The sequence below is a fragment of the Pelodiscus sinensis genome, chromosome 9, assembly GCF_049634645.1.
Source record: "Pelodiscus sinensis isolate JC-2024 chromosome 9, ASM4963464v1, whole genome shotgun sequence".
Taxonomy (NCBI): domain Eukaryota; kingdom Metazoa; phylum Chordata; order Testudines; family Trionychidae; genus Pelodiscus; species Pelodiscus sinensis.
The window spans coordinates 34407362-34421060 of NC_134719.1; the positions used below are offsets into that span (position 1 = coordinate 34407362).

At 40.4% G+C, this 13699-nt stretch overlaps 1 protein-coding gene across 4 annotated transcripts in view; it reads left to right on the top strand.

Moving 5' to 3' along the window:
• RPAP2 (RNA polymerase II associated protein 2) overlaps positions 1–11522 on the top strand; it is a 68886-nt gene extending 57364 nt beyond the window's left edge. For 2 of the 4 annotated variants that reach the window (XM_075936530.1, XM_006114167.4), the window contains exons 12-13: positions 10157–10306; positions 10805–11522. In XM_075936530.1, coding sequence (XP_075792645.1) covers positions 10157–10306; position 10805 — 151 coding nt within the window. In that variant the 3' untranslated portion in view covers positions 10806–11522. The other 2 variants (XM_075936529.1, XM_075936532.1) reach the window with 2 other exon arrangements.
• The last annotated feature ends 2177 nt before the right edge of the window (positions 11523–13699 follow it).

Genomic DNA, 13699 nt, shown 5'->3' on the forward strand with positions numbered 1-13699 from the left:
CTGGTGGGACCGGATTGTCGTGGAGCGGTGGGATGACCAGCAGTGGCTCCAGAATTTCCGCATGCAGAAGGACACCTTTCTGGAGCTCTGTGAGTGGCTCTCCCCTGACCCCCAGCGACCAGACACTCACATGCGACCCACCATCCCCCTGTAGAAGCAGGTTGCCATCTAGAAGCTCACTACGCCAAACAGCTACTGCTCCATTAAAAACCAGTTCGGCATGGGGAGATTGACCGTCAGGGCCATGGTCATGCAGGTATGGCACTCTCACTAGTTATTGGGAGGGACGTAGACTGCTGAAATGGGGTTCTCTAAGAAGGGGGTGCTGGTGGTGATGGAAGCTCCCTCCCTGGAAGGTTTTTCAGTCCCGCCTTCACAAAGCCCTGCCAGGGAATGGGGCAAGCTTGGACTTGGTCCTGGGGGGAAAGGGAGTTGGGCTTGGGGACCTCACCAGGGCCCTGGCCGCCCAGTGATTCCCTGTTTGTCTCCTTCTTCAGGTAGTGAGGGCCATCAACACCATCTTGCTGTGCCAGCTCATCCTCCTGGGCAACGTAGACCCCATCATCACTGGCTTTGCCACCATGGACTTCCCCAGCTGTGGGTGGGTCATTGATGACACCCACGACCCCATCCAGGCCTCCGACCACCGGATGTCTGACTACAGTAACCACAAGGGGTACTTTTCTATGGGCCTGCAGGCCATTGTGGACCCCGAGGCAGCTTCATGGACATTAATGTCAGGTGGTCAAGAAAGGCGCACTACTCCCACATCTTCTGCTACTCTAGCCTGTTCCAGAAGATGCACATTAGCACATTTTTCCTTGACTGTACCATCAGGGTTTCGGACATGGACATGCCGATGTGCATACGCCTTCCCCTGGCTTAGGAAGTCCCACACTGGACCCCCACAAAGGAACATTTCAAAGGCAGGTCAGCAAGGCCTGCATTGTGGTGGAGGGTGCCTTCGGGCATCTCAAACGGAGGTTCCACTGCCTCCTTCACCCAGCTGGACCTCGATGAGTAGAACATCCCCCAAATGGTGTTGGCCTGCTGTGTCCTGTAAACTATATATGAAAATAAAGGGGAGACATTCCTGCCATGGTGAGGGGCAGAGACCGAGTGGCTTGCCAGAGCCTCTGACCAGCTGCGCGTGGCTGCCATCTGGCAGGCCCGTCGGGCTGTGCACATCCGAGAGGCCCTGAGGGAGTGTTTCACACAAGGACATCTGTAAGACACTCCCCTAGGCCTCCCCACAAGGGGCCTCTGCAGTACCTCAGTGAGCCTTTCCTCCTTCCCCCCACCCTTCCCCTGCCCTTTCTTCCCCTCCCTCTCTTCCGCTAATAAAATAAACCAGACCTTTTGTTTTCAAAGAAAAAACTGTTCTTTTTGTTTGGAGTAAATGTAACGGGGGAGGGACGAGAGAGAACCTGTGAGGGATGAAAGGGGGAAGGAGAGGCTCAGAGATGGGGCTGGGACTTGTGCCTACCTTGAGTGGTCCCACCACCTCTTGTGCAGGGGCCCTCAATGCCCATGATGGGGCATGGGGAAGGAGCAGGAAGAGAAGCTGGAGGAGCAGAAGCAAGGGGAAGGGGTGGCTGCTGGACCGTTCTATGGCAGCAACCATGCAGTCCATGGCAGCTATGTATGCCACTCGCATGCTGCAGGCCTCTTGGGCAAGCTCTCGCCAGGTGTTAAGGCACAGCTCCTGGTCCACTTTCCACTGCTGGTCCAGAGAGCGCTGGAGGCCTACGTAGGCAGTGTTCCTGCTCCAGGTCTTCACGGGCTCATCTGCAGTGGCTGCTCCCATGGGGTCAGGAGGCTGGCACAGGACATGTTGCAGGTGTAGCTGGAATCAACTTACCTTTTTTCACATTTCCCTGCAGTCCCCACAGTGGGAGGCCGATGGGAGTAAACTTTCCCATCAGCTTCCCTTATTCCTCGCTCAAGCAGGAGTACTGGCAGCCGCAGGAGCACCTTCTAAGTTCAATGTAGCAAATCTTAACTAGACTCATTAAATCGACCTCCGGAAGATCGATCAAGGCAGCATTGATTTTCCATCTAGCGAAGATGTGGTCTCAGACAACTTTAGAGACATGGCTAACATACCACAGCCTCCCTGGAATTGCCCTGAGGGCTGTATTGCTTCCCAGAATCTCTGCAGTGCTGACGTCTGTGCCCCCATCCCTAATCCTGTCTCCATGTGCCTCTTACGGTAGGGTTTGCAATGGGGTCTTTAGGCAGGCCTATGATTGCCTGCCTCAGGGGAATCCTCCACCAGCTAGCTATAGGGCCTTATTCAGCTTGAGCCCTTTTACTTGATATAAAACAGTTGAAGTGGGGTGAGGATCTTGCCCATAAATGCTTACAAAAGAGTGCTGAAAAGAGTGATTTGTTTAATGTCAGCTAATATTGATCCTAAGTTTGTCAAAAATTGTCTGAAATAGTAGAAATAATCTGGTTTTTTCTGCACTGTAATTTTTCTAAAAGGAGCCACTTTTGAAGACAATATGTTACTGTCCTGGATTCATACAGTATTTTCTAAGTTTCATCTTAATTCAGTTTTGAAGCGGCCAAAGTATTTTCCTCTTCCAAAGTGGACTTTCAAATGGAAATACAGATAGACCTCTTAATTACTTTTTTCATATACGTATAGCACATTCAGTAGTGGATGTCACTGGCTTATGAAGTAAATAACTACTCTTGTACATAAAGCAATCTAAATATTTTACAAATGTTCAAATATTCAGTCATTCAGCTACATATAGTACTGAAAAGAGCAAGAAAGCTAACATATCTCATAGGTGGCAATTTATACGTCAAACACAGACACACCTTTGGCCACTCTTATTTCAAGAGTAGAATGGATATGGACTTTGAGGGTTTGTTGGGCAGGGTGTTTTGTTTTTGTTTTGTTTTTTAAGAACTGACAACTGTGGCTATCTCATAACCCGCTGAGGAAGTGGAGGAGCTTCATAAGGGTAGATGAGAAGAGGATATCATTTAAGATGGCTTTTGATTTTATTAATTTCTAATGATGTCCCCACTACATTTTGCGAATGAGGAACTTTTAAGACCTTATCTGGTTTCCCTATCCATAGTCTACCTTCTCAGTCTCCAGAGCTTCCCCCAGATCTACACAGACTCTACTCCATATATGGTCTCAGAAGAGTGCATGGAGCTTCAAAGGGAAAAGTAGTTTCTAATTATTGAACAAGGCAAATTATAACATCTGTTACAATGATAGAGCCATGGGGTAAAAGTCTGCTGTCTTCATCAGTGCGCTGAGGGAGGCTTCTAGCAGCCATCATGGTGTCAGTTTTAGTATGGAAACATGCATTTTAATTAGACAACTTTCAGACATGTTCTCTGTGCTAGAGCACAACTGTTGACTAGAAAATTATTTATGTAAGCTCTTGAGCAGTGAACATACAATTAACAGTAAGCAATGCACACGGGCTTTTATTCAGAAAAGGTTGTTGAATTCTTTATATGATATTGTGGTTGACAAGCAGAGATAAATGCTGTGCTCTGTGGGTGGGTGTGTTCTACACAATCAAATTTCATTAAACTTTTAGCATTATTTCTCCTAAATCATAGTTCTTCTTGACAATGCAAATGGCTATATTCTGCAGTACTGCTACAGATTAAAACCCTTAGGTTTTAAGTGTAACTTAGTTGGAGTAACTGATTAGTTCTTCTGATCTCTAACATATCTATCTTAATTCATTTTGAGCATTTAAGATTTATGTTCAGTTTTATTTAGATTTACCAAAATAATACATTTTGACAAGTGACACAAAAAAAAAATTCTGAGATTATAGGACTATAAGATTTTATTTGACATAGTACATTTTGTGACCTTCAAAATGGTAAGCATTGTAATTAGTGATAATATTAATGAAACCCGCAGCTTTCCAATTAAATGTGAATTAATTATCTGAGATCCTTCCTTTCTTAAAAACATGAGAGTTTCATAACATAAACAGATCTCTTTATTCAGGGCTTTTAAATGCATTGGACATTTACCTAGCCTTGGGAGAGAAGTCCTTTACAAAAATCTCATTAGCAAAGAGGGAAAATAATAGTGAGAAATAGCAGCCAGAAGAGAAAGAAATAGAAAGGTAGACTATCTTTATCTACATGGATATGTTCACCACTCGCCCGTAGCCTGGAATAGAAGGAGATCTCTGCACTTACCAGAGTATGAGATGGATGGGAAGAGAGGATCCTCAGCAGTGGATAGTGGGCACAGTGAGCCCACATTGGTGGTTGTCTGCAAGGTGTGCAGATTGTGCTGCCTTTCAAGTGTTACTAAGTCTCTCAGTGTCTTCATATTTGGTGGTGTTTGTAAAGACCCCACTTTTGAAATCAAATTGTGTGATTTTTGTTTTTTTTAATAGACTCAGCTGGCATGAGCCCAAATTACCTGGCATGGACCAGCCACAGGTGTCTCATTGCAGTGTAGACATACCCTTGTAATTAGACAATACCAATTGACATTTATTCTCTAGATCCTGGCTTTTTTATTATTTCCAAAAAACATTTCAGTATGGGCTACCTACAAAGGTAGCCATTCTTCTAAATATACTTCTATACTTCTTGGTGTAAGAAAATTATTAAATTGCTTGTTTTTTAAGTAGAGCTGAAATTATGAAAACATTTCATGTTAACCAGATGTCATTTAATAACTTGGTAATAATGTGTTAGTGGTACTTGTCTTAACAGGAATTTTACTAATTCTTTCATGTGCAGCATATGTGGAATAGCCAGCTTAACAATGTTTTATCATAAAACGTAATTTGACATTTTTGGCTTTTTTTTAAATGTACAAAGACCTGTTTGCCATATGGCATAAGTGGGTATAGAGGAAACCACATTATCTCACTAATTCTGATGTATGCAACACTGCTTTTCCAGAACTGAGCATGAGAGTTCACATATCGCTACATACTAAAGTGGACCCTTTCAAATGAACTACTGACAAGCACACGCATGTAAGCTCTAAATTCACATTAAAGCATCTAAAGCAGTGGTTCTGAAACTATGGGTTGGGATTCCAGAGTGGGTCCCAACCCCATTTCAATAGGGCCACCAGTGCGCCCTTAGACTTGCTGGGGCTGAAGCCTGAGGCCCACCTTACAGGGCAGAAGCCAAAACCTGAAGGTTTCAGCCATGGGCAATGGGATTCAGATTACAGGCCCACTTGCTGGGGCTTTGTCTCCCTTTCACCCCCATATCTTCATCTGGGGCAGTGGGACTCAGGTTTCCATTCCCCTCGGAGTAGAGTAGTAAATTTTGTTTTCAGAAGGGGTCACAGTGCAGTAAAGTTTGAGAACCCCTGATCTAAACAAAATTGGCATGACTTCAGAGGTGCTAAGTGTCTACAGCTCCCGTTGACTTTGGTGGGAAGTCACTTGTTCAGCGACTCTGAAAATCACACCACTTTTAGGCACAATCTAAAAAGTTTTGACTTTTTTTAAAATGGTATTGTATATCTTAATTAAATGTCTGTTGTTCTCGTGATCAAGTCACTGTTCATTTTTTAAAAGGTCACGGTCACAAATTAATAAAATTAAAAATGCTCCAACGGATGATTTAGTGCTCTGTAGCTCAAAAGCTTGTCTCTCTCACCAATAGAAATTGGTCCAATAAAAGAGATTGCCTCTCCCACCTTGTTTGTTCACACCAGTAATTCTCTGTCACCTCTTAATGTTTCTGTATGTAAAACTAGGCAACCTTAAAAATATGAATTTTAAAGGTTTCCCTGTCATGTCATTTGTATAATCAACAGTTTTCATTGTCTACAATGGTGCTTCCTTCCACCTTAATTCCAGTTTAGGTAGCAGTTCTTTAAAAATGTTAGAGCCTATGGAGCTTTGAAGTGTCACTGCATCTTTGAATTGAAGCAGTGAAGGTCATTCGAACTGAGCTGAACTGTGGCTGTTCGGTGTTTCAGTGACACTAGGACAATAGTTCCAAATCCTGCTCTCAGGTACTTGCCTGCCATTCCTATTTAATTTGAGTGTCATGCCAGTATGAAGTTAGCATGAATGGGTCTTCATGCATCCTAAGAATAACACATTTTCCTTATTATACAGCCCCACATAGCAGTAATGCCTTTGAAATAATGGTGACCAGAAACATGAAGCTTCTTATTACACAGTGCAAGCTAAAACCCTGATCTCATTTGAAATATGTTGCATAACTCCCATTGGCTTCAATAGTGCAAGATCCATCCCTGTATTAGTAATTGCTTAAAAAAGCAGCTTCTAAATAACCGCTTTTAAATGGGGGGTGAAAGTAGAGGCAGCTGTTAAATGTCAAAAGGACCGAGTCTGCCAACAGAAAAATTGTGTGTTCTATATGTGCGCATAAATATGTTTAATATGCTGCATTGAGTCAGAATTTCTTTTCCCAAAAATCATTTCAAATTTGAAAATAATGCAAAAAACTAGAAACAAATAATAAATAGCTGGTTGAAATTGTAAGACCAAATCTCAAAGTATTGCTGATAAGTGTAAGGTTTGGCTGCTTCTTCAGGTCAGATGTGGCCAAACTATTGCTCCAATACTGAGTTTCTATGCAAAGTGTTCTTCCCTCCTGCACACATGTAACTACTGTTCTTGGGAGCAAGATTCTGAAAGTAAGAGTAAGGGAAACTATGCCACTCAGAAGGCTAGTTTCTTGACATAAACATGTTGAGTCTTTAGGAAACTGCAACTAGTTTAGAAGTATGTGCACAAGTCTCCTGCCTTTTTAAAGTAAAAGTTGTAGCCCTCATAATTAGAGCACAACTTAGAAAAAAATCCTGAGATGAAAAAATCTAATTCTGCAGCATTGCAGAGATAGCATTTTGCAGTGTGTCACAATGTGCCACTGCACTGGTCAGGAAATTGTGACCACTGGTGCCAGGGGGTAATTATCACGTACATTCTCATTAATCCTGAGAGTGGTATATGCCTCTCCAGACCCATCTTCTGAAATCCTTATCTCCAGCCTAAGTCTAATTCTTGTTCTATCCGTGCTTCCTCTACTCCCCTGCTGAGCACTTATGTTCTTAGTACAAAAAAATACTTCCAGATTTTCAACTCCTGTCTGACATGTTCAGGATCTCTCTGCTTGGTCTTTTAAAAAGAGTTGTCATTGTTATCACACAAATAATTGTTCAGTTCTATTTTTATATTGGTTGGAGCAAACACTGTTCACCAATTGTGAACATTGCTGTCCTACCAGAGAATGGTGTTTAGCTGTAGCAAGCGGAGTGCTGACCTCATATTTTTAGTGCTGTCATTTTTAACCATTAAAACTGTTCAATCAATCTCATACATTAAACTCCAGAAGGAAATGAAAAATAATCAAAATGTCATACTAGTTAGATACCTCAGTAATGCACCTTTTACTACTTTTCTGTTCTTTCAGTAAATCAAGATTTTTTTTTAAAACCCTTTAAAGTAATAATTTTGTATTCATAAACAATGTTTGATTTGTTTTATGGAATCTTTCGTGTGACCTACCACTCTTTTGCATAATGAAAGGCTCCTTTTGTTTTACTTTGTATTTCTTTTAAATGGAGAGTTAGTCCTGTGTTCAGTTTCCAGAAAGGGTCTGATGTCAGAGTAATTACCTACAAGTAACACTCCCCTTAACTGCTGCATTTGTAGGCAGGTGTGTAATGTTCTGATTTTTTTTTCCTTTATATAAATTCAGATATTTAAATGCATTTTGCAAAAGTTGCCTTCAAAACAATCAAAGTAAATCTTTCCACTAGCATTACTGACATTTCTTGTTTTCCTGGATGAACATATTATAGGAAACAGCATGTACTTGATACCCACAATGGCAGTGAGGGGAAATGTTCACTCTTTATGAACAGATAAAATGTGAACTTTCCTTACACTATTGACCACACGGCTTTTGTGTAAACACTGAAATTAAAACAGATAGGAGGGTAAAACATAGTTTTAAAACTAACACAATCTCTTTTTTATACAGACTTGCAACATACATTGTAATGACCACTTTGATACTGGGAAAGCTTGTTAGTATCACTGTTCTTGGATCCACAACAGAGAGCACATTTGTCCACCATTTATGTGTTAACCTAAACACTCAATAAATATGGACAATACCTGTTTGGGTACTATTCACTTCAGAGGAGTACTAAAAATCCTTCTGAGGATATTAAATAGCCCCAACTTAAGCTTCAGAACCTCTGGTGTGAGGTTATTGGGTTTTTTTAATGTCAGCATCTTCTAGCCTTCATTTAAGTATTTGATCCTGTCTGATGTGAAGTACCCTCATCTCATGAAAAACATGCGTGTCTTCAGTACTACTGATGTTTCAGCCTCATAACAAACACAACAAATCAGCTAGCTCTCAAATTCTCAAGAGTTTAATCTCCTTTGGAAAAACAAAATTTTCAGACCAAGGAATTGAGGGGGTTCTGTTCTGCTTACCACCTTGGAAAAAATGGGGTCTAATGAAAGTGTTTCTGCAAAATTTTGTTTGCAAACAGCAGAATTTTAAAAAATACAGCATGACAGTGTTCATTTTTATACAAACCATTTAGGCATTTAAAAAAGCCAAACAGTCATTTAAAATTTGCTTTAAAGTAGGGATGTACGAGTGTAGCCATGTAAACTAGTAACCAATAAGTCTGAGCTTATCAGTTACCCAAAGGGTTACACACGGCTCCTGATCTGTCTCCCGAGGAGCCAGGTGCCACCCCACACTGCTGCTTTTGTACCAGCAGCATGGGGCAGCAGATGAGAGCCATTACACATGGGGAGCCAACTTAAAAGCTTGTTCCCAATGTGCAGCAGCTCTCAGGGAGCCGGCTGCTGCCCTGTAATGCTGCCTCTGATAGAGGCAGCAGCTGGTACAAACCAAGAGCTAGCTTAAAATTTTCAACGGTTACACAGTTAGCCAATCGCCTGCATTTTAACATCCCCTACCTTAAAGATGAAATCTGAGGATCACTGAAGCCAGATTTACTCGTTACAATTACACTATTGAGCTCTTTATGTGTTACCTTAAATCTTTACAACTGTTCCAATTTAGTTTTGCTACAGTGTTCACTTCTTTAAATTCATACTGATTTTTGTTATGAAAGAAGACAAGGGTACGTGTAAAGAGTTTTTGTAATAAAATAGAAAACATAAAAAATTGAAGACTCTTCATAGCTTCTCAGAATCTAATTATGCACTTTGTTAAACATATTTTTCTAACAAACACACAGAGATTCTTAAAATAATTGTAGAGTCCACTGTAAAAAGTTATCCGAGATTGCTTTATGGGAACAGATGCACTACTGAGGAAATGCAGTGCTCTGATTACTTGCCTACTTGCATTGATCTGCAGCTTCTGAGTGTTATTTTATTCATATTTCATGTGCCCAGTGGCAGTGAGTGAAGTTAAATTAAATAATAATCTGAAAGGCCACTGTGGTAAGATTCCAACTATTTGGAGGAATCTTGGCTCAGAAGAGTATTTACTGTCTAAAAGCTTTTTCAGTTATTTTTTAGACCTTTTTAAATAGATGTTTTTCACTACTAAACTGTCTAAACAGACCCTAGTTCTCTAGAAAATAATATGAAACTCTGTTGTACCTGTGCCTTGTTTGTTACTAGGCAGAACTTGTGAAAAAGGTGGTTTGCTGTTAATTTTAGTTGAAAATGCTTTCTTCAACTACCCTAAAGTAGTATTTTCTACAGTTCTTATAGCTGTTTATTTGTACAAGGACCTGCATAACTTATACAAAAATGAATAATCATGCTTGTGAAAACAATACAAAATTTATTATACGTTCTTGATTTTTTTTAATTATATAAAACTTTAATCTTCAAAGCACATACATTTGATGTAGCCTGTTATGTAAAAACTAAGTAGATTCGCTGCTTATGAAACTAATCTCTTTCTTGATTGCCTTTAATTTTTAACTAATGGAGATTTGGTAAAAACCAATAATATTTCACATTTTAATACTCATGCTACTTTGTAAATCTGTAAACAGACACTTGTAATGCTATAAAATGGATGTCTCCTAGTAGTATCTTTCTTCTTTGGCAATTGTTTAATAACTGCTAACTCTGTATAAAGTACACCAGGCTTGTTCAGACATTTAACATTCTATTATGTATTCAATGTCGTCTTCTAGGTTGTCACAGATTATTCCAGTCTTTGAAAATTCTCAGCAGAGTCCAGTATATACACAGTTCCTGTCCACATTACTTGAAGAATTGCATTTCACTAAAGAGGATCTTGAAAGTTTAACAAGAATATTTAGGAATGACAGCATGCCTGAATGGTCAGTCATCTCAAAACTATGGTACCTGGCATAAGATTTTTAAATGAAATGGTTTTCTTAAAAGCAATTGCTATGATAGCAAAGTTAGAAAATGGGGAAGGTATTTTCAAAAGGAAGAAGTCTGGAAAATGAAGGTCACCATTCTAGTACTCAGTAAATTATAATATAATTTTGTAATCTTTTTGCAATATATAGTAATTTTCTATGGAACTTTACTAAAATTCCATTAAATATAAAACAAACTCTGGTTTATGAGTACAGCATTTGAATATTATTTGGTTATAGCCAGTTACCTTATTAAAACGTAACTCTTCAAAAGATTATATTTTGTTTGCTAGAACCCCCATTTTTGCTTATTAATGAGGTTATTTTTACTTTCTGGTTGGTGGGTTAAAGCAATTTATTTTTTTTATTAGAACTAGCATTAGCCACATTTATTAACTGATATATACTTGTGTTTTTAAAGTTACTGATCACATTTTTCTCTGTTACCTACAGAATGATGATGATCTCAAATCTCTTCTTTTGCACTTGGAGTCAGTATTGAAGTATTGCTATGGTGAACAATTTGTTGTGGGTTTTTTTTGAGAATTAAAGTTAAGCATTTTACTTTGCATCCTTTACTTTCATGTCTGTTTCTTTTGGGAGGCTCTGAAATCTTTTTGGACAAGCTAACTAGCACAGCATTTGTTCAAGTTATAGATAAAGGCAAAATAAGTTTCTGAAAACTGTCTGTTTGGAAATAATCATAAGGATCTCAATTTTTGGTTTCATTGATAAATCTTAAGATAAACTTTTCCCACAAGACTGAGAGGAGGGAAAAAGAAGAGGGAGCATGTACCAGAAGGCAGGATACCATTACTGGTGTCCTTTCTGTTGTTCCCCTGCATTCTCAAAGAGAGTGCTGAGACGAACAGCAAAAACTTCTGGTCTATAGCCTCCAAGGTGGCCTACTTATCAATTTTTGTTACTTATGAAGATTGGTTTGGGTTTGAATTTCTGTAACATTTGATCATGTAAAACTTATTGTGTAGCTCTTTATAGTTTGTCTCGCAATAAATAATTCATGTTTTTGTTTTTGAATAATTAAAAAGACATAATTTTGAGCTTTTTCAGTAGTTATTAAATTTATTTTATGATTGTTGCACTGTTTAGACCAAGAACATCATGACATACTCAGTCTTAAGCTGATTAATAAACATGCTTTGGAATCAAACTACTTGTAATTCTTTGTGCTGTCATAAGATGGTGTGTTGTGCCATTCATTACTTAGTCTGCTGCTGACTTCATAATCTAACTGAATTTTGACAAACCCCAAAAAGTGACTCAAGATCATCTCACCTGAAGAAGTGGGTTTTGCCCACAAACGCTCATGATACTAGGGGTGGGGTGGGGCAGCAAGCACAGGGGACAGCTGTACTCCAGAATGACTAGCAGAAGCAGCTGCTGGCTGTCCCTACCTCCTGCCCTGAGCTCCCCCCACCTCCTGCCATGACTCCTGAACCCCACAATCCCACCACATGTTGATCTTTCCCCACCCCCAACCTCTTGTCCTGTCTGCTGCACCCCCCACATTTCTGCCCCGAGTCTCCCTACCCCCTGCCCAGATTCATGGACTCTGCACTCCCTCCCCTTAGCCTGCCCATCCTTCCCAGACTCCTGTACCCCACCCTCTGCCCTGAGCCCCTCTTCACCCCCCCCAAACAGTCCTGATTCCTGCACTCTTGACATCTCCAAGCCCCTGCCCTGACTCCTGACTCCTGACCCCCTCCCCCCCCCCCCCCCCCGGCCCGGAAGGACTCAAACAACACTGGGTAAATCTTCTCATGTTTGTGTGTGTTTGTGTAATATATATAATGGTTATTATAGTTATTTCTTGTTTATTGTTAAACCAGCTGCAAATGTAGTAAAGAGTCTTCTGTTGCATCACACTACACACAGCGCATGGCCTGCTCAGATGTTGAAAAAGGTGCAGCAGTATGGTTAGAATTTTTGTTTTATTTAAAAGCAATCTATCTTCTGGATTTGATTAGGACATCTAAGAAGGGGAATGGATGGAAGTGGCTCATTACTATTCAGTTCAAAAGGGGGTAAATCTCGAAGGGGTTCCACTTGAATCTAAAATGTTGAACTTACTTGTTAGGCACCCTGTCAGTTACCTTAACCTATCCACTGCCTGGTCCATTCTTTTGTAGAAAGATCCTCTGAACTGTGTGATGCTTTTTAACCATGGCTCATCTTGTGCATAAGAGAACTGGGAAAGTGGGAGAGAGCTGCAGTCTTGTTAGTTGCCACAATATCTAAAATTGTCACTTACTCTGACATCTCCATCAAACTAGAATCAGATGCATTAATCCTATAGAAATAAACAGTGTGCACAGCAGTAAAGCCACTAGGAAATGTATCAGACAAAATCACAGCAAAAAGAAAGGCTTTCCTAGGTTATGCTATTTAAATCATCATAGTGAATGCAGCGTGCCATGGGGCAGGCTCAGCTTCAACAGAACCATCCCACTCCCTCCCTCCCCCCACCCTTCTACTTTCTCCAGTACAGGCAGTCCCCGGGTTACATGGATCCAACTTACATCAGATCCCTACTTACAAACGGGGTGAGGCAACCCCGCACTAGCTGCTTCCCCCCAGCAGACCAGGGAGACACTAAGCTAGCACTCCCCCCCCCCAGCAGACCTGGGAGACACGGAGTGGCTTTTCTCAGCAGACACCTCAGCTTGAGAATAAAGGACTGAGGGAAGTGAGGCGTGGGAGAATAAAACTGAGCTCTGGAGAAATGTTTGGCTAGAGTTTCCCCTACAATATGTACCAGTTCCGACTTACATACAAATTCAACTTAAGAACAAACCTACAGTCCCTATCTTGTACGGAACCTGGGGACTGCCTGTATGTGAAATCCATGATGGAGTTCAAGAAGGAAAATTTCTTAAAACATGCTACTGGAGATTTATTTTAGCATTATTTGAACAGTTTGCTCTTCAAACAATTATTCAACTCTGGGATTACATGCTCTAACATAGCGGTTCTAAAACGTGGTACATGTAGCACAGGGGATACGCAGAGGTCTTTCAAAGAGTACATCAACTCCTCTAGATATTTTCCTAGTTTTACAACAGGCTACATAAAAAGTGCTAGTGAAGTCACTGATGACGTGTTTATACCACTCCATATATTATACACTGACATGTCAGTACAATATTTATATTCTAATTGATTTACTTTACAATTATATGTTAAAGGAAGAAAGTGAACAATTTTTCAGTACTAGTATGTGCTGGGACACTTTTGTAGTTTTACTTCTGAGCTTGTAAGCAAGTAGTTTTTGAGTAAGGTGAAACTTGGGGTACACAAGACAAATCAGACTTATAAAACAGGAACAGT